General features: G+C 42.2%; 1 protein-coding gene across 2 annotated transcripts; it reads left to right on the plus strand.

Annotated features, from left to right (window-relative positions):
- Window positions 1-262: 262 nt before the first annotated feature.
- LOC118394891 (short neurotoxin 8-like) lies at window positions 263-9,356 on the plus strand. Of its 2 annotated transcripts, XM_035788512.2 has the most exons (6): window positions 263-565; window positions 1,481-1,582; window positions 1,720-4,766; window positions 4,909-4,955; window positions 7,723-8,236; window positions 8,381-9,356. In XM_035788512.2, the coding sequence occupies exons 5-6, from the start codon at window positions 7,759-7,761 to the stop codon at window positions 8,770-8,772; spliced, it is 870 nt and encodes a 289-aa protein (XP_035644405.1). In that variant the 5' UTR covers window positions 263-565; window positions 1,481-1,582; window positions 1,720-4,766; window positions 4,909-4,955; window positions 7,723-7,758; the 3' UTR covers window positions 8,773-9,356. The 2 variants fall into 2 exon arrangements, with proteins under 2 accessions (XP_035644405.1, XP_035641792.1); XM_035785899.2 differs by lacking the exons at window positions 4,909-4,955; window positions 7,723-8,236; window positions 8,381-9,356 and having other exon boundaries at window positions 327-565; window positions 1,720-2,065.
- The last annotated feature ends 12,534 nt before the right edge of the window (window positions 9,357-21,890 follow it).

The following is a 21,890-nucleotide window of genomic DNA, read 5'->3' on the forward strand; positions in this document are numbered from 1 at the left end:
GTGTTAGAAATGCCTAATTTCTGGTCCCAGTTGGTCCCTGCTTACCAATATGAAAACTTCTGAAAGTAATGCATTTTTAAGATAATGAATAGGACTATGCTTGTGAAGTTCTATTCATTTAGTTGTTTGGACTGTAATGAAATAATGCAGTCCAACTGGTTAGGTTATTTAACCAGGTTATTTCCTGGTTATTTCCCAGCAATGGGGACAACACTCTATTGTCTGATTTGCATGCCCAGATGCTGATGCCAGATTCACTGGCAAGAATGCATTCTTAGAACATAGAGAGGACTGAAAAACCACTTCACCAGTCCCTCCACTGAAGTTGCTCCTCCTCCTTGTCTCGCTGCATTGCTTGAATTTGTCTTAGAAAACGAAGGGGGAAGGAATGCATTTAATGTAAGCGCACAATGAAATAAACTAGTCTGTTTAGGTGAGTACTCAGTACAGTGCAAGGTGTATCAGTACAAACGCTGTACCTGTACATACTCCTTCACACTACTGGACAACATGAGGACCCTGCTACTGACAACCGTGCTGCTGGTGCTGCTCTGTAACACTCAAGGTGAGCAAACTTAATAAATATAGACTGGTTTATAAATATGATAGATGCAACTCTTGGTTGAGGTGTGCTTTAAAAAAACTCCATTTCAGGTCCAGGGCAAAATGATTCATATGTAGCCTACGTTGCATGATGTTGTTGAACTATGTTTGTTAGGGGAAAAGTTTCATCTTATAACAGTGAAGGATCTTCAACAACTTAGTAAGGAATGAAAATGCTCACACTCCTCTTGATAGACTTACAACTAACTTTCTCAATGCCAATTTATTTATTTGCAGTGGTGTAAAGTACTTAAGTAAAAATACTTAAGTACTACTTAAGTTGTTTTTTGGGGTATCTGTACTTTTCTTAACTGTTTATAATTTTGAAAACTTTTACTTTTACTCCATACATTTTCCCCGCCACCCAAAAGTACCAGTTACATTTTGAACGGTTAAGATAGGAAAATGGTCCAATTCACACACTTATCAAGAGAACATCCCTGGTCATCTACTGCCTCTTATCTGGCAGACTCACTAAACACAAATGCTTTGTTTGTACATGATGTATGAGTGTTGAAGTGTGCCCCTGGCTCTCCCTCAATCAACAACAAAATCGTGCCATCTGGTGTGCTTAATATAAGGAATGTGAAATTATTTATACTTTTACTTTTGTAACTTAAGTATATTTTAGCAATTAAATCTACTTTTGCTACTGAAACATATTTAAAACCAAATACTTTTAGACTTTTACTCAAGTAGTATTTTACTAGATGTCTTTCACTTTTATTTTTTGTCATTTTCTATTAAGGTATCTTTACTTTTCCTCAAGTATGACAATTTGGTACTTTTTCCACCACTGTTTTTTGATAAGCTAATGATGATCCACACTTTAAGAATTCTATCATCACTTCTGCTCTAAATGTCCATTTCTCCACAGTGCTCACACTCAGGTGTTACACCTGTGAAGAGGATGATGCTGACTGCAAGCAAGTGACAGAATGTCCACCATCGAGCATGTACTGCAGAACTGTGGTGACTGGTAAATATTCCACTTGTCTTCTTTCAGTCTGTCCTTTCAATCTGTATCAATAATATTGGTGTATTATTAATCAACTGAGCGCAATAATCATCTGTAAATTGCTCAAACATTTTCTACTTCCTTCTTTTCCTTCACAGCGGACACAGTGACTCGTACCTGCGAGGAGATGTGTGTCTCGGGTGTCAACGCCTACTGTTGCCAGGGTGACCTGTGTGAGAACTGACATGATCCACGGAGAACCATCACCACTGACTACACACCTTCTGTTTAGATACAGTTGAATGTTGTGTGGGAAATACTTTAGAATATGGGATACATTATAACCTTTCATTTAATTACATTTACATTTTAGTAATTTAGCAGACACTCTTATCCAGAGTGACTTAGTTAGTGCATTCATCTCAAGATAGCTAGGTGAGACAACCCATATCACAGTCATAGTAAGTACATTTTTCCTCAATAAAGAAGTTATCAGCAAAGTCAGTGCTATTGTTTGTGATAATCTTTAAAAAAGGCAATATTATACTTTCTGTCGCGCAAAACAATCTAGCCCTTTGAACGACTCTCAACTGTTTCTGCTGTCCTTCAAAGCTTGACTTAATGCCATAAAACATAGAGGTTTTACAGTAATGAGGATTTCCAATGCCTGAGCTGTGATTCTAGTGTAGCCTCTCCTAGTCTCCTCTCTCTCCGGATGCTCCTGAGTGGGTCATGCTGGCTCATGGCCTTCTGCTGGGATGTGGGTCACCAGACGGGGACAATGCTGGCCTGTCGTGGCCGTATGCATCTGGGCAGGCAGGATTATCTAAATCCCTCCAATGAGGGGGAGTTATGGAGAACCTGTACCACTCTCACCTGGCATCTCATCCCCACTCTCCTCCGAAAAAAGTATGCTTGATCAGTGTGTAGATTGCTTTGTTTTCGAGAGATTAAAAACAAAGAAAATGACAGTTTTAGAGTGAGAAAATAGGAACACTTTACACATATAAAATCATCTTATTGTGCATAACTGTAGATAAGGCAAATGTTTAAATGTCATCACTCAGCACAGGTCGGTGCCAGCTGGGCTCAGACGTTAATTCAACGTTTATTCCATGTTGGTTCAACATAATTTCATTGAAATTACGTGGAAACAACGCTGATTCAACCAGTGTGTGCCCAGTGGGTGGGCTGTGGCTGGTCATCTAAATCAAACAGGCAAATATGTGTCACATCTAGATATGTATTTATCTTCCAACCATTATTTCCTTTTCCATTAGAGCTCCACATTTGAGGATTTGTGGGGGTTAGAGAGCCAACCTTCACTCCTTTACACATCATGTGAATGGTGTTTCATTCAAACATCTTAAAGGGGTCAGCATAACACACACATTCTATGAACAAAAGAGAACATGTTATCCCAGAAACCCTCTGATCTTACAATGCACTTTTATAGTTGCCCAGAAAAGGCAGAAACTGATTTACAGTTTACAGAAACAGCACTCAAACTGATTAGTGCATGGAAACAATACGTTATGATATGAATGTCATGAATGGCATGTTTGGCATTCAACCAAATTAACGACATGTAATACAAATTAATTTTGAATGAAGCAATGATTAAATTATTTGTTCCTTTACCCTTTGTGATCCAACAACTATATCACATGCTGACATTTAGCAGCCTGGTATACAGCTCCACATTATGGTTTTAGTCTCTATTTTGAGTCATAAGACACTGTTATTAAGCAGGTTTTATGATAAACCCAGTTGCATAACTTACAGTGATGAACAAAAGCCACTAGAATCAGCATAACCTTTATTTTAACAGGGAAGACATTCAGAAAGTATTCAGACCCCTTAACTTTTTCTAAAAAAATAAATACTTTACAGCCTTATTCTAAAATTGATTCAATTGTTTTTCTCCCTCATCAATCTATACACATAGACCATAATGACAAAACAAAAAACTTTTTTTTTTTTTTTTTAAATTGGAAATATCACATTTACATAACTATTCAGATCTTCCGTTGTCCTGTTGGAAGCTGAACCTATGCCCCAGTCTGAGGTCCTGAGCGCTCTGGAGCAGGTTTTCATCAAGGTTCTCTCTGTACTTACTCTAGAGCTCTGTCATAGTGACCATCGGGTTCTTGGTCACCTCCATGACCAAGGCCTTTCTCTCCTGATTGCTCAGTTTGGCCAGGCGGCCAGCTTTAGGAAGAGTCTTGGTGGTTCCAAACTTCTTCCAATTAAGAATGATGGAGGCCACTGTGTTCTTGGGGACCTTCAATGCTACAGACATTTTTTGGTACCCTTCCCCAGATCTGTGCCTCAACACAATCCTGTCTCGGTGCTCTACGGACAATTCCTTCGACCTCATGGCTTGGTTGTTGCTCTGACATGCACTGTCAACTGTAGAACCTTACATAGACAGGTGTGTGCCTTTCCAAATCATGTCCAATAAATTGAATTTACCACAGGTGGACTCCAATCAAATTGTTGAAACATCTCAAGGATGATCAATGGAAATAGGATGCACATGAGCTCAATTTCAAGTCTCATAGCAAAGGTTCTGAATACTTATGTAAATAAGGTCTTTAAAAAATATATACATTTGATAAAAAAATCTAAAAACCTGTCGCTTTGACATTATTGGGTATTTTGTGTAGATTGATGAGGAAAATTGTTTATTTAATACATTTTAGAGTAAGGCTGTAACGTAACAAAATGTGAAAAAAGTCAAGGGGTCTGAATACTTTCCGAATGCACTGTGCCAACAGGATATTAGTTTTGTAACACTGGGGGCAGTGCAGGGCATGTGCCATTTAGTCAGTGTACTACAGTACATGAAGTTGTGGTGGGGGCATTGCATTAGTGTCTAGTACTTGGGACACAGGGTAGACTTCACTGTATAGTACTGAAACTAAATGTGATTGCGAATGGACACAAGAGATTATATCTCAAAATAAAAGTCTCAATCACAATGTTATATTGGAACATTACCTATCAAGGTTTAGGATTTTAGAGAGACTTCTGACTGGTGTGACTCTGTTGTTCAGAGATGGTCAAGCCCATGCTCAGAACTGAGGTCCAGGCCAAAGCCATGATCAGAACCAATGTCAAGACCAAAGGAGGAAGAGGAGGACACAAGTCGAGCATAAAGAAGAATGAAAAACCACCAACCCCACTAATACCACCAACTCAGGTTGGGGAAAATAACTATCCTTCACTTTGTCCAGTACCATGAGCTTGTACAATTTGTTTACAATTTACATATTTCTATTTGCTCTATCTATTCTTTCCTAAAGTTGATTTAATAAATGTTTTCTTTCTGTTGTTGTATGTAGATGGTGAGTTACGAGGGCTGGGCTCAGAATCCAGACAGAGAGACCTGGTGAGTGATCGGCAGCAGACTCCATGCTGCCCATTCCATGCCAGCTGCCCATTTACAGTCTTATAATGGGACGTCGATCTGCCTGTTTTTACATCCAACGAGCCTCTTGGCTTTAAATTGGGTAATCACTTAACACAAATGCTGATTAAGTTTCAATGCTGTACAGATGGCTCAGCTGGGAGATGGGTACCACTATGCCCCCATAATCTCTGGGCCACATGGCAAAGAGGGGTGGGTTGCTGGGGTGGCACCATGTGAGTGCTAAGGGAGTGCCTACTCTCACTAATTCACAGTGTGGTCCAGACATGGTATTGCTTGCCAATGGTGTTGGAGTGGATCCACATTTGGGCACTCAGAGCCTCTCTCAGTCGCTGTGTTGGCAGCTTGGCACAGATGCTAACAAGACTAGTGCAGTGTGCTGGTATCCGAAAATGGGATTTTGGACACCAGTAGTGCCAGCATCTCACCCAGAAAAAAATGCATGACTCGCTGTTCATAATACTAACCTGTAAAACCCCCATAAGACACGACTGAGCTTTTTGAACCTGACAATAGCTAGGTTTCCATCCAATTGGTGACATATTTTTACACCAATAGACATACTCTAGAATCCGCATAAAGAACATCTGTGCATTTTTCCACCAGTGGTGTTTCCACCATATTGACTTTTTGCAGATACAAATCAATGTGTGATGACGTATTGCACACAAAATGTACATCTTCTCTTAAGATTTCATGTACCTAAAGTTCAAAATGTATCCATCGCATTTTCAACTCTACCGATAGTTTTGTCACAAACTGTTGCGTTAAATACCAAATGGGCCTATTCTGGTCTTGGCAATTGTGCTCAAGCCAACAGCTCGCAGATACAGTGTAGGTAGGCTGTGGGGGTGTTGTCTACATCAGTGGTTCCCCAAATATTTGTTACAGTTGTAGGAATTCAATCCAAATTTCAACTTACTTTTCAAAGTTGTAATAGTGTAATTGTTAGATGAATTTAGTTATTATGTGTTCATTAACCAATTAAATTAAAACACTCTGTCCGTTTCTAAGGATTTGTAAAGTTCTTATTTGCATAAAATGGACAGAGACCAGCCATCAAAATTAATCAATAGCGTTTATTCTCGAGAGCTCTGGTCATAATACCATGTACATTGGTTTATATATCTCACATTTCGTCATAAATGTCCCCCCTCCTCTCAGATACAATGGCAATATAGCTCACAAGCCTTGTCACATTGTCTGCCACCTGTAAAACAATCTACTACAAGCCCAAGGTCTCTCCCCTCCCTGGGTGGGGACAGAATGTCCTGTAAGTAACACAGCATTCCAGCCTGTCTGACAATAGCTCCATTCGTTTCTAACAAGGAACAGAAAGTTCTTGTTCTAATTCTTGACTAAAACTACACACCTTATATTCAGTATTATGATTATAATAAGATTCATACATTCATACAGAAACAGAGTAGTATTCTGTTTAGTTTTAATTGTAAACTAAATGTATACATAATTTAGTCATTATTCATAAAAATCCCATAACAATAATGCACAACGTGCAATGTCAGGCATTGAATTCCTTAGAGAGAAATGTATAACTTGTCAGAATCTATTTTAACTTTATTTAACTAAGTCAGTTAAGAACAAAATCTTTGTTTCAAGGACGGACTAGGTACACTGGGTTAACTGCCTTGTTCAGAACAACAGAATTTCACCTTGTCAGCTCAGGGATTCGATTTTGCAACCTTTCGGTTACAAGTTTAATGCTCTAACTAGGTACCCTAGTGGTTAGAGCATTGGACTTGTAACCGAAAGGTTGCAAGATCTAATCTCCAAGCTGACAAGGTGAAAATCTGTGTCCAGATCAACTAGCCCATGTCAGCTAACTTTTTTTAGCCAGGTTTTTTATCCCATATATTTTGTTGTAATGTTTGAGTCTCTCAAATATCACATTAATAAACAGCCATGGCAAAATGTATAGAATACTTGAAAGAAAACTAGCTTCAAAACGGCAAAATATTCTCTGCGCCCATGACAAAACATGTAGAATTGAAGGAAATAAGCTTTAACATTGATAACCTGTAACATTTTCTCTCCACCAAGAGGGATGTGAACAGTTTGTGTCATGAACAGTGCTGGTGCCCATAGAAATAGATGTGGGAGGCAAGGGATGTTCCCCAATGCTGGAAGGGGGGCCTGAGTGAAAAAGTTGGTCTACATGATGAGATTATTATTGATAAGAGCGAGAAAATTTGTATTTGTCAGACGGCTGTCAAGCGTCGATCATCATGTCACCAGAACAAGACCCTCAAAATTTATTGAGAAGGAGCATCAAGATCACAGTGTATTTACCACCCTCTGATGTTCATCAAACTTATTTGATCTGTAGCCTAATAAACTGCATGGTTTCCCGAGTCATAGTGGGATGAGAACCACGCACCATATCATCGCGTTACTCCAAGTTTACTTAAATATGATGGTTATTACATCAGTATTGGCTCATAAAAGGCATTTCCAACATTTCCACTGCCATTTCTGTCCTAATTCATTTTATTGACACAAAAGATCCAACCGTGTCGAAAGAGCAAATTATCTGTCGGCATTTATAAACTTGTACCGAAACTTCCTGTTTTCATCACAGTTGTCATATTATTATAATTTTTTATATGATGACTTTAGTTGGATAAAAACTGTGAATGGAAATGTGGTTATTGACAACCTCCAAAACGGACATGTTTTTATTATGTGTTTGATTTTTGTGACACTCCAGATTGTCCATGACAACGGGGAAGTGGCCAGGCCCAGAATGCCAATCAAAAGGAGTCAAAAGCCTGGGAGTCCAAAGCCTAGGAGTCCAAAGCCTGGGAGTCCAAAGCCTGGGAGTCCAAAGCCTGGGAGTCCAAAGCCTGGGAGTCCCAAGCCTGGGAGTCCAAAGCCTGGGAGTCCAAAGCCTGGGAGTCCCAAGCCTGGGAGTCCCAAGCCTGGGAGTCCAAAGCCTGGGAGTCCAAAGCCTGGGAGTCCAAAGCCTGGGAGTCCAAAGCCTGGGAGTCCAAAGCCTGGGAGTCCAAAGCCTGGGAGTCAAAAGCTTGGGAGTCAAAAGCTTGGGAGTCAAAAGCCTGGGAGTCAAAAGCCTGGGAGTCAAAATCCTGGGAGTCAAAAGCCTGGGAATCAGAAGACTTGTAAGAAAGGGAGTACAAAAAATGGAAAAGAATGGGCCAAGAAAAATCAGGACACCACACGAAGTAAGGAACTCAGAAAATCTACCACAGACCACGAAACTTGTGGTATGTCTCCTTGATCATATTGACATAGATAGTAACAACATAACAAAGCATGACAAAACATGTGTTCTATACAATTTTGATGAATATCGACAATTTGTCAGATGTTCATTTCTGTACCCTTCTTCTCCGGTCACCACCCAGCAGGGCCCATCCCAGTGATGGCAGGAATGTATCTGGATGTGGTCCGGAGGTCAGCTGCTGATTGTGAGTCTGTACTACCATCAGCCCAGGAGAATGCTACCCTAGCCCCGGGTGCCATGGAGCTGAGGACCGGGCCTGGAGGCCCTGGAGCTCATCCTAGGAACAATTGCTGGAATAACCCAGCTGAGAACTTTCAGGCCTGTGGGACATCCTACCACATCTGCCGCAGGCCCCTCACAGACTACCCCGTTTATGCCCATGACTACACCCTGCCCCGGGCCAAGGACAAACACCAGGATCTGTACCAAGATGAGAGCCTGAAACGAGACCCCTCGCCCCAGGGTGTCTCTCTCTCTGTTACTGATGTGGACCTCTGCAACCCCAATGTGAGTTAATGGCAAAAAACGACAACATAGCCATCTGTTAAAGTAGATTATAGTAGATTATATAGTATATCTGTAATAGACTGGGCATTTTGTGGACATTTTTGTTCCAATCTATACCCTACTTCAAATGCCTTGGAACGAACCAATTCCATTGAAATAGATGATTTGGGTTTATTTTAACCCATAGTAAGTGACTGCTATAAAAACTATGGTTTGGTAAACAAACACTAGGAAAGAGGATGGGCTCACATGCCCTCATTGAGATATTTCTAGACGTGCAGTATAGTGTATCAATCGGAAATTCAGTGAGCACATGCTCTGGGTGCTTTGTGTGAGACAAAGCTGTTGTTTGGACTTTACGTGACATTGGGGGGGATTATTTCAGATTACTCCAGTGTTGTGATTGTGTAGGCTCCTATATGTTTTTTCTTTCTTTGGTTCCTGGAGAGGGATCAACACCTATTGGTTACAGGCCATTGAAGGCAAAACTAGGGGAAAGGAGTGGCTAGTGTTTGTACAAATATTTATCTTTAGAAAGCTGTAATATGGATATTTAAGATTTTTCTTTCTAATAAACAGGGTTATAAAATTTAAAATAGGACCATATCTAAAAATATAGAATTATACTGTATCTGTCAACAGCATCAAATGGAAAAGGAAACATTCCTAATGTCACAGTAGAAGTGTTTAGGGTGTTCCATTCTAAATCAACATTAGTGTGTATACTGTAGATACATTTCCACTGCATGCTACCCTCTAGTAACTTCATGTACAGTCGTGGTCAAACTTTTTGAGAATGACACAACTATACATTTTGACAAAGTCTGCTGCCTCAGTTTGTATGATGGCAATTTGCATATACTCCAGAATGTTATGAAGAGTGATCAGATGAATTGCAATTAATTACAAAGTCCCTCTTTGCCATGCAAATGAACGGAATCCCCCCAAAACATTTCCACTGCATTTCAGCCCTGCCACAAAAGGACCAGCTGACATCATGTCAGTGATTCTCTCGTTAACACAGGTGTGAGTGTTGACGAGGACACGGCTGGAGATCACTTTGTCATGCTGATTGAGTTCGAATAACAGACTAGAAGCTTCAAAAGGAGGGTGGTGCTTGGAATCATTGTTCTTCCTCTGTCAAACATGGTTACCTGCAAGGAAACACGTGCCGTCATCATTGCTTTGCACAAAAAGGGCTTTACAGGCAAGGATATTGCTGCCAGTAAGATTGCACCTAAATCATCCATTTATTGGATCATCAAGAAGTTCAAGGAGAGCGGTTCAATTGTTGTGAAGAAGGCTTCAGGGCGTCCAAGAAAGTCCAGCAAGCGCCAGGACCGTTTCCTAAAGTTGATTCAGCTACGGGATCGGGGCACCACCAGTACAGAGCTTGCTCAGGAATGGCAGAAGGCAGGTGTGAGTGCATCTGCACGCACAGTGAGGTGAAGACTTTTGGAGGATGGCCTGGTATCAAGAAGGGCATCAAAGAAGCCACTTCTCTCCAGGAAAAACATCAGGGACAGACTGATATTCTGCAAAAAGTACAGGGATTGGACTGCTGAGGACTGGGGTACAATCATTTTCTCTGATGAATTCCCTTTCCGATTGTTTGGGGCATCCGGAAAAAAGCTTGTCCGGAGAAGACAAGGTGAGCGCTACCATCAGTCCTGTGTCATGCCAACAGTAAAGCATCCTGAGACCATTCATGTGTGGGGTTGCTTCTCAGCCGAGGGAGTGGGCTCACTCACAAGTTTGCCTAAGAACACAGCCATGAATAAAGAATGGTACCAACACATCCTCAGGGAGAGCAACTTCTCCCAACCATCCAGGAACAGTTTGGTGACGAACAATGCCTTTTCCAGCATGATGGAGCACCTTGCCATAAGGGAAAGTGATAACTAAGTGGCTCGGGGAACAAAACATCAATATTTTGGGTCCATGGCCAGGAAACTCCAGAGACCTTAATCAAATTGAGAACTTGTGGTCAATCCTCAAGAGGCGGGTGGACAAACTAAAACCCACAAATTCTGACAAACTCCAAGCATTGATTATGCAAGAAAGGGCTGCCATCAGTCAGGATTTGGCCCAGAAGTTAATTGACAGCATGCCAGGGTGGATTGCAGATTTCTTGAAAAAGAAGGGTCAACACTGCAAATATTGACTCTTTGCATCAACTTCATGTAATTGTCAATAAAAGCCTTTGACACTTATGAAATGCTTGAAATTATACTTCAGTATTCCATAGTAACATCTGACAAAAATATCTAAAGACACTGAAGCAGCAAACTATGTGGAAATTCATATTTGTGTCATTCTCAAAACTTTTGGCCACGACTGCAGTCAAAACTGTTCGCTGCTCTGGCCCCCCAATGGTGGAACAAACTCCCTCACGACGCCAGGACAGCGGAGTCAATCACCACCTTCCGGAGACACCTGAAACCCCACCTCTTCAAGGAATACCTAGGATCATTTGCCATTGGTCAAGTAGCTCTGCAATGTAATCATTTAATTTACCCCCTTCCTTTAACAAAAGATTTAGATGCAAGTGGCTGTTCCACTGGATGTCATAAGGTGTATGCACCAATTTGAATCAAGTAAAACATCTGGTTTAAGAGCAGTTGCTAAATGATTTTAAATGTAAATGTAAATGACTGTAGGACGAGTTGATGAAAATCATTTCTTGCAACATTTATGAACAATCATGAAAAACTGCTGAGCATTTATTTCCAAGGGTCTGCCTGGAGGGTCTGAAGAAATAGATTAGAAACTGTCATCCTGGACTGAGACAAGCATTCCTGATTGCAAGCAGTGTGGGATTAGGGAATGTTATTGTCAATAGACTTCTATCATTTGCCATTGGTCAATTGTAGCTCTGCAATGTAAACATTTAATTTATTCACCTTCCTTTAACATCAGAGGACTGATTATACAGATATACAGTTGAAGTTGTAAGTTTACATACACCTTATCCAAATACATTTTAACTCAGTTTTTCACAATTCCTGACATTGAATCATAGTAAAACATCCCTGTTTTAGGTCAGTTAGGATCAACACTTTATTTTAAGAATGGGAAATGTCAGAATAATAGTAGCGAGAATTATTTATTTCAGCTTTTATTACTTTCATCACATTCCAAGTGGGTCAGAAGTTTACATACACTAAATTAGTATTTGGTTGCGTTGCCTTGAAATTGTTTAACTTGGGTCAAAGGTTTCAGATAGCCTTCCACAAGCTTCCCACAATAAGTTGGGTGCATTTTGGCCCATTCCTCCTGACAGAGCTGGTGTAACTGAGGCAGGTTTGTAGGCATCCTTGCTCGCACACGCTTTTTCAGTTCTGCCCACAAATTGTCTATAGGATTGAGGTCAGGGCTTTGTGATGGCCACTCCAATACCTTGACTTTGTTGTCCTTAAGCCATTTTGCCGCAACTTTGGAAGTATGCCTGGGGTCACTGTTAATTTGGAAGACCCATTTGTGACTAAGCTTTATCTTCCTGACTGATGTGTTGAGATGTTGCTTCAATATATCCACATAATTGTCTTTCCTCATGATGCCATCTATTTTGTGAAGTGCACCAGTCCCTCCTGCAGCAAAGCACCCCCACAACATGATGCTGCCACCCCCGTGCTTCACGGTTGGGATGGTGTTCTTTGGCTTCTTTGGCTTTTTCCTCCAAACATAAATATGGTCCTTATGGCCAAACAGTTCTATTTTTGTTTCATCGAGACATTTCTCCAAAAAGTGCGATCTTTGTCCCCATGTTCAGTTGCAAACCGTAGTTTGTCTTTTTTATGACTGTTTTGGAGAAGTGGCTTCTTCCTTGCTGAGTGGCCTTTCAGGCCATGTCGATATAGGACACATTTTACTGTAGATACTGTAGATATAGATACTTTTGTACCTGTTTCCATCAGCATCTTCACAGGGTCCTTTGCTGTTGTTCTGGGATTGATTTGCACTTTCCGCACCAAAGTATGTTCATCTCTAGGAGACAGAACGCGTCTCCTTCCTGAGCGGTATGATGGCTGTGTGGTCCCATGGTGTTTGTACATGCGTACTATTGTTTGTACAGATGAACGTGGTACCTTCAGGCATTTGGAAATTGCTCCCAAGGATAATCCAGACTTGTGGAGGTCTACAAATCTTTTTCTGAGGTCTTGGCTGATTTCTTTAGATTTTTCAATGTCAATGTCAAGCAAAGAGGCACTGCGTTTGAAGGTAGCCCTTGAAATACATCCACAGGTAAACCTCCAATTGACTCAAATTCTAAAGCCATGACATCATTTTCTGTAATTTTCCAAGCTGTTGAAAGGCACAGTCATCTTTGTGTATGTAAACTTCTGACCCACTGGAATTGTGATACAGTCAATTATAAGTGAAATAATCTGTCTGTTAACAATGGTTGGAAAAACTACTTGTGTCATGCACATGTAGATGTCTTAACCGCCTTGCCAAAACTATAGTTTGTTAACAAGACATTTTTAATGACTCCAACCTAGGTGTATGTAAACTTCCAACTTCAACTGTAGTACCATGAAATGCAAAGAGTTAAACCGCTGCCTATACAACTCCTGCATGAACTCATATTTTATTTGTTTCTGATGTGAATTTGACCATTATTTGTGAGGACAATGTTTGTTTGTTCCTCTTTGATGACAACAGGATGCTCTCCAAACTGAGGCCTACACGCTTAGAAAAAAGGGTTCCAAAAGGGTTCTTCGGCTGCCCCCATAGGATAACTCTTTTGGGTTCTTTTAGGGTCGAGATAGCACCTTTTTTTCTAAGTGTATAAGTAATGTTGAGAATGACTATCGGTTTGGAACATTCCAATGCAAGGAAGAAGTCATGTAGAAAAGCTCGCTCTGTATCAGGTATGAAGGTAAGACCCAGATGCAGACAACGTCGAATTAACAATGGTTTAATAGTCCAAGAGGGGCAGGAAATAGACAGGTCTGCAGGCAGGCTCAGGGTCAGGACAGGCAAGGGTCAAAACCAAGAGAGCGAGAAAAAGAGAGACTGGGAAAAGCAGTCATAAATTGTTGGTTATCTGCACGAACCCGGTCTTCACTATGAGTCATCCATACTTCAATTGTCTTAAATCATTTATTTATTTATTAACTAACTAAATAATCACAGAAATGCACAAACAAAAAGGTAGATATGGTTACAAGGAAATGATAGGGGAATGTGCCCTCGTGGGCTAAACCGGCATGGCGGCTTGTTAGACAAAGGCACTGAGGTGGCGCGAAAGATAAGACACTACAAAGTTGATAATTATAACAATTGAAATGCTAATCCTTTGCACATGAACGCTCACTCATTCGGGAATAATTGCAATCAATATATATATTTACGCTCAGTGTGTCGTCCTGATCTCTGTTGGAAGGTTTGTTTCTGTTGGAGAGTTTGTCCGCCCTCTCTCTCTCTGCTGTGGTTAGAATGGATAGTTCAGAGTAACATTCATGCAATGTTGTAATAGAATAGATGTTTCGGTGGTTGTCCGTCTTCGCGTTCAATGATACCGAATTCCTAGCTGCAGACTAGTAATTAGTATCAAAGATTTGTTCTTATTCTGTCGGTTAAATAGTCTCAGAGTTTAACCACGTGGTATGGTTAAGAATTTAGCAATGGGCTCAAACCTTAGCCCTCTCGTAATTGAGAGAAGCATGGTCTCTACTCAAACCTTAGCCCTCTCGTAATTGAGAGAAGCATGGTCTCTACTTAAACCTTAGCCCTCTCGTAATTGAGGGAAGCATGGTCTGAAGTGGGAAAACCCAGGTGGGGGTTTTATTCGGAACATTGAAAAGAGCTGTCCCATGATGCCAGGTCATGTCTGTGCTCCTGGGGGCGGGCCAATGACTCATTGAAACTTTAAACAGAAATACAATCCTATCACATTAACATCATTACATAGCATCACATCATTTCACAAATAGTTTCATCTTTAGTCATTCATTTTATACAATATTTAGATGCAGACCTCATAACTGAGACTCTTGTATAAACAGGGTTATGGTAATGTAATTGTCTCTCATGAGTTTCACAAAATTGTACCAAACGGACCAGTTCGTAGCTGGCTATTTCACCGACCTTTCATACATTCTCCAGAACATGAAAATTGTTCAGTTCTCAAGTTCTGTGAGGTGGAAGAAATTCCTTTGTTCTCTCTATGAAAACTCACTTTCTCTATATACTGTCTGGCCATGAGGAAGAATCTCCTCCAGGAATTTAGGACCTGCCTAACAGCAGCCTGGGTGTAGGAGAGAGAGGGGGGGGTGCAGAGAGAGGGGGAGGGTGCTCTCTGTACCCAAAGAGGGAAACGTCATGACACCAGCATACCCAGAAGCTACAGAGATGGAGAGAGGAACAGAACCAGCCAAACAACACGCTCATCCATAACATTGATAAGTATAATAAACGTTGCTTAAATTAAACATGAACACTTGTCTGTATATTCCTTATACCATAACCGGTTACTGACGGGAGGTAAGTGTGAAATGTATGTACTAAGATAGGGACGTTAACAATGTGGGTCGACACACAAGTTAACGTAGCTGATAACGGAGCAGGGAGGCGCGATGAATGTGTGTGTGTCAGTGTACCAAATGCTGCCCGCAGCCAGTGACGGACTTCTCCGTCACAGCCTCCACCAGACACTGACGGGAAGGGTCAGGATGAACCAGGATAGGAGCAGTGGTGTTTAAGGTCCAGGAACACCCAGTCAGCTGCAGAGGACCATGTGAACGGAACCTTGGTAGAGGTAAGTGCAGTCAGGGAGAGGCCAGGGTGCTGTAACCCCGGATAAAGAGGCGATTAAAACACGTGTTCTTGGGGGGAGCGGGAGAAGACGAGGATGTCATCAAAGTAGAAGAAGACGAACTGGTTCAACATGTCGCAGAGAACATCATTCACCAGAGCCTGGAACACGGCAGGGGCGTTGGTGAGGTAAAAGGGCATGACCAGATATTCATAATGGCGTTGGTGAGGTAAAAGGGCATGACCAGATATTCATAATGGCGTTGGTGAGGTAAAAGGGCATGACCAGATATCCGTAGTGGCGTTGGTGAGGTAAAAGGGCATGACCAGATATTCGTAGTGGCCGCTGGCCGTGTTGAAGGCGGTCTTCCCCTTGTCCCCCTCTCGTATCCGCACCACGTGTAGGCGTGTCGTAGATCCAGCTTGGATAAAACAGTGGCCCCCTGGAGCGGCTCGAAGGCCGAGGAAATGAGTGGTAGCGGATAACGGTCTTCACAGTAATGTCATTGAGTACCCGGTAGTCAATGCACGGGCGCAGGTTCTTGTCCTTTTTCTCCACAAAGAGGAACCCTGCGCCAGCGGAAGAGGAAGACGGACAAATAAATCCTGTAGTTAGGGAGTCCCCAATGTCGGTCTCTATAGCCTTGGTCTCTTGTCCCGACAGAGAGTACAGACGTCCCGGGGGGGGAGTGGTGCTAGAGAGAAGGTCAATCCCGCAGTCATAGGGGCGGTGCAGTGGAAGGGAACTGGCTCGGGACTTGCTGAACAGCTCCCGGAGATCCTGGTACTCCGCGGAAATGGAGGAGAGGTCAGGAGCAACTTCCGAGCCCCCAGGAAGACGTCCCAGGGCAGGTTGCACCGACTTCAGACAATGGGCGTGATAGCACCTGTAGTAGGCCAGTTGATGAGGGGATTGTGTGGCCGGAGCTAGGAGAATCCCAAAACCACGGGAATCTGGAGGACTTGATGTGCAGGAATTGAATGGTCTCAATAGGATTCCCTGACACACGTAGGTTGATGAGAGTGGTGTTATGGGTGACTCGACCTATAGAGCGCCCATCCAGCATTCTAACATTCATGGGAATGGAGGGGACAGAGTGGGGATTTTCAGCTCGGACACCAGCATCGCATCCAAAAAAACTCTCATTGGCCCCAGAGTCAAATCTCCAGAGAGATTTGGACTGGTTTCCCCACAGCAGAACGACATGAAAAGAGGTGTGAGTAAGGGAGGCAGAAAAGTTCTCCTTATGGCCCACCAGAGTACTCGCTCCTACCAGTGAACCTGGTCTTTTACCAGGCAAGAGGACACAAAATTACCAAATATCCCGCAATACAGGCAGCTCCTTGTGTTGATCCTGTGTTGATGTTCCGCTGGCAGTGCCTCGGCCATCTTTGGGGACTCTCGAGGAAGGTCGGGAAACCTCGGGTGCTCTCGGCAATGGGACCGTTGGGGACTTCCAGGATGACTCGGAGGCGAGGTGGAATCCCTGGACGTGCGAGCGAAATCAAATTTCCTCTCCATCTGGAATTCCTGCAATCGCCCATCGATGCAGATGGTCAAAGCAATGAGGGAGTCAAGATCCGTGGGTAACTCCCGAGCAGCAAGCTCGTCCTTAACCTCATCCGAGACGCCGTGCAGGAACATGTCAAACAGTGCTTCCTGGTTCCACGCACTCTCAACTGCCAATGTGCTGAAATCCACTGCATAGTCGAACACTCTGCGGGTGTCCTGCCAGAGCTGGATTTGCTTCCGGACAGCTTCTCTTCCGGAGAACGGGGCATCAAAAACCTTTCTCACCTCTCCCACAAACCCCTCCAGACACAAACACATGGCCGGCTGTTGTGCCCATATGGCAGTAGCCCCTCCCAGACATCAGCGTGATGAGGTAGGCTATCTTGGAGTGATCAACGGGGAAGAATGAGGGCTGAAGCTCAAAAACGAGGGCACAATGAGCTAAAAACACCCAACAGGTGCTCGTTTCTCCATTAAAGCATTCCAGGGGACGTAAGCGGGGCTGCCGGGAAGGTGGAGCGGTCTGTGGGGCGACGCTGCTAACCACCGAGTTACTGAGGGGCGGAGGGGTTACCACCGTGGCAGGCTGCCCCCCCAGACTACCCGCGGAATTGCTCCAGCAGCATGTCCAACGCCCGGTCATGGCACTCAGCCAACGTTTGGACCCCCTCCATAAGACCATGAAGCAATTCCTCGTGCCTACAAATGGAGGCTCCTTGAGAGGAGATGGCTTGCGCAGCTGCCCGGGTCTGCTGTGTCAGTCATGGCCAGTTCGTACTATCAGGCAGAGGTCAATAATCCACAGTTGGGGAAAAGGTACAGGTCGGCAGGCAGGCAGAGTGGTCAGGCAGGCGGGCTCAGTGTTAGGACAGGCAAGGGTCAAAATCAGGAAGGCGAGAAAAAGAAAGACTGGGAAAAGCAAATGCTGGTTGATTTGGCAAACAAGATGAACTGGCAACAGACAAACAGAGAACACAGGTATAAATACACAGCGGATAATGGGGAAGATAGGCTGGAGGGGGGTGGAGAACAATCACAAAGACAGGTGAAACAGATCAGGGTGTTACACTGTGACCTAATAATCAACGTACTGGCTTGCTAAAAAGTTATCAACCACAGTATGAATTAAATAGGTAATTGATGCTGACTGATTCCCTAATTTTCTGAGGGCAACATTTATCTTAGAATAGCTATATATATAGCCTAATGTAAGATAATCACATCATGTTTGATTTAATGTGGCAGTAAATAACATTTAATGTGTCAAATGTATTATCAAGTAGATCAAGAAGAGTTTGTTTTAGTCAAACGTCCATACGGAGTCCAAATGTTCAAACGGAAACTGTTTCGACATCACAAAGTTGCCATCTTTCTGTGTCTGCAGTTCATAGCCTCAACACTTCCTCAAAACATTCACCCGAGATTTTGACATTTGAGCAAAGAAAAGTTCAACATCGACAGTATAATTTAGGATAATTATATTTCCTACTTTTTTCTTACTGGAATGTTTTGTGTGAAAGAACTTTGGAAATAATTGAACCCAAATAATAGTAATTGATGAAGGTTTCAAAACATTGTTTATCCCACAATTTCAGTCCATAAAAAAATACAAAAAAAATAAAAATTTGCGCTGTCTGAGATTGCTTAATAAGGATTTTGAAATGATTTAGACATTTTCTTTATTTTCCTTTTAATACTTATATATTAGTATATTTTAGTATATTTTAGCAATTACATTTACATTTGATACTTAAGTATATTGAAAACCAAATACACTATTATCCAAGCAGTATTTTACTAGGTGACTTTCACTTTTACTTGAGTATGACAACTGGATACTTTTTTCACCACTGCCCTATAGTCAAAGTGGATTATGTTTTTAGAACATTTTACAAAGTAAATAAAAATGAAAAGCTGAAATGTCTTGAATCTAAAAGTATTCAACCCCTTTGTTATGACAAGCCTAAATATGTTCAGGAGTAAAAATGTGCTCAACAAGTCACATAATAAGTGTGTGCAATAATAGTATTTAATCTGATTTTTGAATTGCCTTATCTCTTTACCCCACAAACTCAGCAAAAAATAAACGTCCCTTTTTCAGGACCCTGTCTTTCAAAGATAATTCGTAAAAATCAAAATAATTTCACAGATCTTCACTGTAAAGGGTTTAACCACTGTTTCTCATGCTTGTTCAATGAACCATAAACAATTAATGACCATGCACCTGTGGAACAGTTGTTAAGACACAAACAGCTTACAGACGGTAAGCAATTAAGGTCACAGTTATGAAAACTTAGGACACTAAAGAGGCCTTTCTACTGACTCTGAAAAACACCAAAAGAAAGATGCTCAGGGTCCCTGCTCATCTGCGTGAACATGCCTTAGGCATGCTGCAAGGAGGTATGAGGACTGCAGATGTGGCCAGGGCAATAAATTGCAAGGTCTGTACTGTGAGATGCCTAAGACAGCACTACAGGGAGACAGGACAGACAGCTGATTGTCCTCGCAGTCGCAGTCCCCGTGTAACAACACCTGCACAGGATCGGTACATCCGAACATCACACCTGTGGGACAGGTACAGGATGGCAACAACTGCCCGAGTTACACCAGGAACGCACAATCCCTCAATTGGTGCTCAGACTGTCCGCAATAGGCTGAGAAAGGCTGGACTGAGGGCTTGTAGGCCTGTTGTAAGGCAGGTCCTCACCAGACATCACTGGCAACAACGTCGCCTATGGGCATAAACCCACCGTCGCTGGACCAGTCAGGACTGGCAAAAAGTGCTCTTCACTGATGAGTCGTGGTTTTGTCTCACCGGGGGTGATGGTCGGATTTGCGTTTATTGTCGAAGGAATAAGCGTGACACTGAGGCCTGTATTCTGGAGCGGGATCAATTTGGAGGTGGAGGGTCCGTCATGGTCTGGGGCGGTGTGTCACAGCCTCATTGGACTGAGCTTGTAGTCATTGCAGGCAATCTCAACGCTGTGCGTTACAGGCAAGACATCCCCCAACCTCATAAGGTACCCTTCCTGGAGGCTCATCCTGACATGACCCTCCAGCATGACAATGCCACCAGCCATACTGCTCATTCTGTGCGTGATTTCCTGCAAGACAGGAATGTAATTGTTCTGCCATGGCCAGTGAAGAGCCCGGATCTCAATCCGATTGAGCACGTCTGGGACCTGTTGGATCGGAGGGTGGGGGCTAGGGCCATTCCCCCCAGAAATGTCCGGGAACTTGCAGGTGCCTTGGTGGAAGAGTGGGGTAACATCTCACAGCAAGAACTGGCAAGTCTAGTGCAGTCCATGAGGAGGAAATGCACTGCAGTACTTAATGCAGCTGGTGGCCACACCAGATACTGACTGTTACTTTTGATTTTCATCCCCCCTTTGTTCAGGGAAACATTATTCCATTTATGTTAGTCACATGTCTGTGGAACTTGTTCAGTTTATGTCTCAGTTGTTGAATCTTATGTTCATACAAATATTTACACATGTTAAGTTCGCTGAAAATAAACACAGCTGACAGTGAGAGGATGTTTCTTTTTTTGCTGCGTTTACAATTATTTGTAAAGTCCACCAGTGAAGCAGTGAATTTCAAACACAGGTTTTCCAATGCATTGCAAAGAAGATCACCTATTGGTACAAAGAAAAAAAAGCAGACATTGAATATTCCTTTGAGCATGATGAAGTTATTCATTACACTTTGGATGGTGTATCAATACACCCAGTCACTACAAGGATACAGGTGTCCTTCCTAACTCAGTTGCCAGAGAGGAAGGAAACAGCTTCTGGATTTCACCATGAGGCCAATGGTGACTTTAAAACAGTTACAGAGTTTAATGGCTGTAATAGGAGAAAACTGAGGATGGCTCAACAAAATAGTTACTCCACAATACTAACCTAAATGATAGAGTGAAAGAAAGGAAGCCTGTACAGAACAAATATTCCAATACATGCATCCTGTTTGCAATAAGGCACTAAAGTAAAACTGCAAAAAATGTGGCAAAGTAATGAACTTCATGTCCTTAATACAAAGTGTTATGTTTGGGGCAAATCCAACACGAGCACCACTCTTCATATTTCAAGCATGGTAGTAGCTGCATGTTATGGGTATGCTTTAAATCGGCATAATTTCAGCAGGACAATAACCTAAAACACAAGGTCAAATATACACTGTGGTTGCTTACCAAGAATGTTCCTGAGTGGCCTAGTTAGAGTTTTGACTCGGCTTTAACATCTAATGCGAGGCTGTCTAGGCAATGATCAACAACCAACTTGACAGAGCTTGAAGAATTTTAAAAATTATAACGTCCATATATTGTATAATCCAGGTGTGCAAAGCTATTAAATATTTACCCAGAAAGACTCAGCTGTAATCACTACCAAAGGTGATTCTAAAATGTATTGACTCAGGGGTGTGAATACGTATGTAAATTAGATATTTCCGTATTTACTTTTCAATAAATTATCAAAAATACTTTGTCATTGTGGGGTATTGTGTGTAGATTGGTGAGAAAAAAAATATATTTATTCAATTTTGAATTCAGGCTGTAACACAACAAAATGTGGAATAAGTCAAGGGGTATGAATACTTTCTGAAGGCACTGTATAGCCTATGCCAGGTGTGAGTCATGCAGCAAATGTAGCCCAACCACAAATGGTAACTAGGTTCTAAAATTATGTCACCTTCATCACAGTGTTCCTAGAAATTAAAATATTTTTAGAGAGAGACCGCAAAGTGCTCATCTAGCAGAATGTGTTTTTTCCCCTTCTGAAACGGATACCGTGGTAAACAGAAAGAATGTTGATTGCCTCACATGTCACATCCTGTCATTTTGAGGAAGCCAAGCATT

This window comes from Oncorhynchus keta, chromosome 1 (assembly GCF_023373465.1).
Source record: "Oncorhynchus keta strain PuntledgeMale-10-30-2019 chromosome 1, Oket_V2, whole genome shotgun sequence".
In the NCBI taxonomy this organism is placed as follows: domain Eukaryota; kingdom Metazoa; phylum Chordata; class Actinopteri; order Salmoniformes; family Salmonidae; genus Oncorhynchus; species Oncorhynchus keta.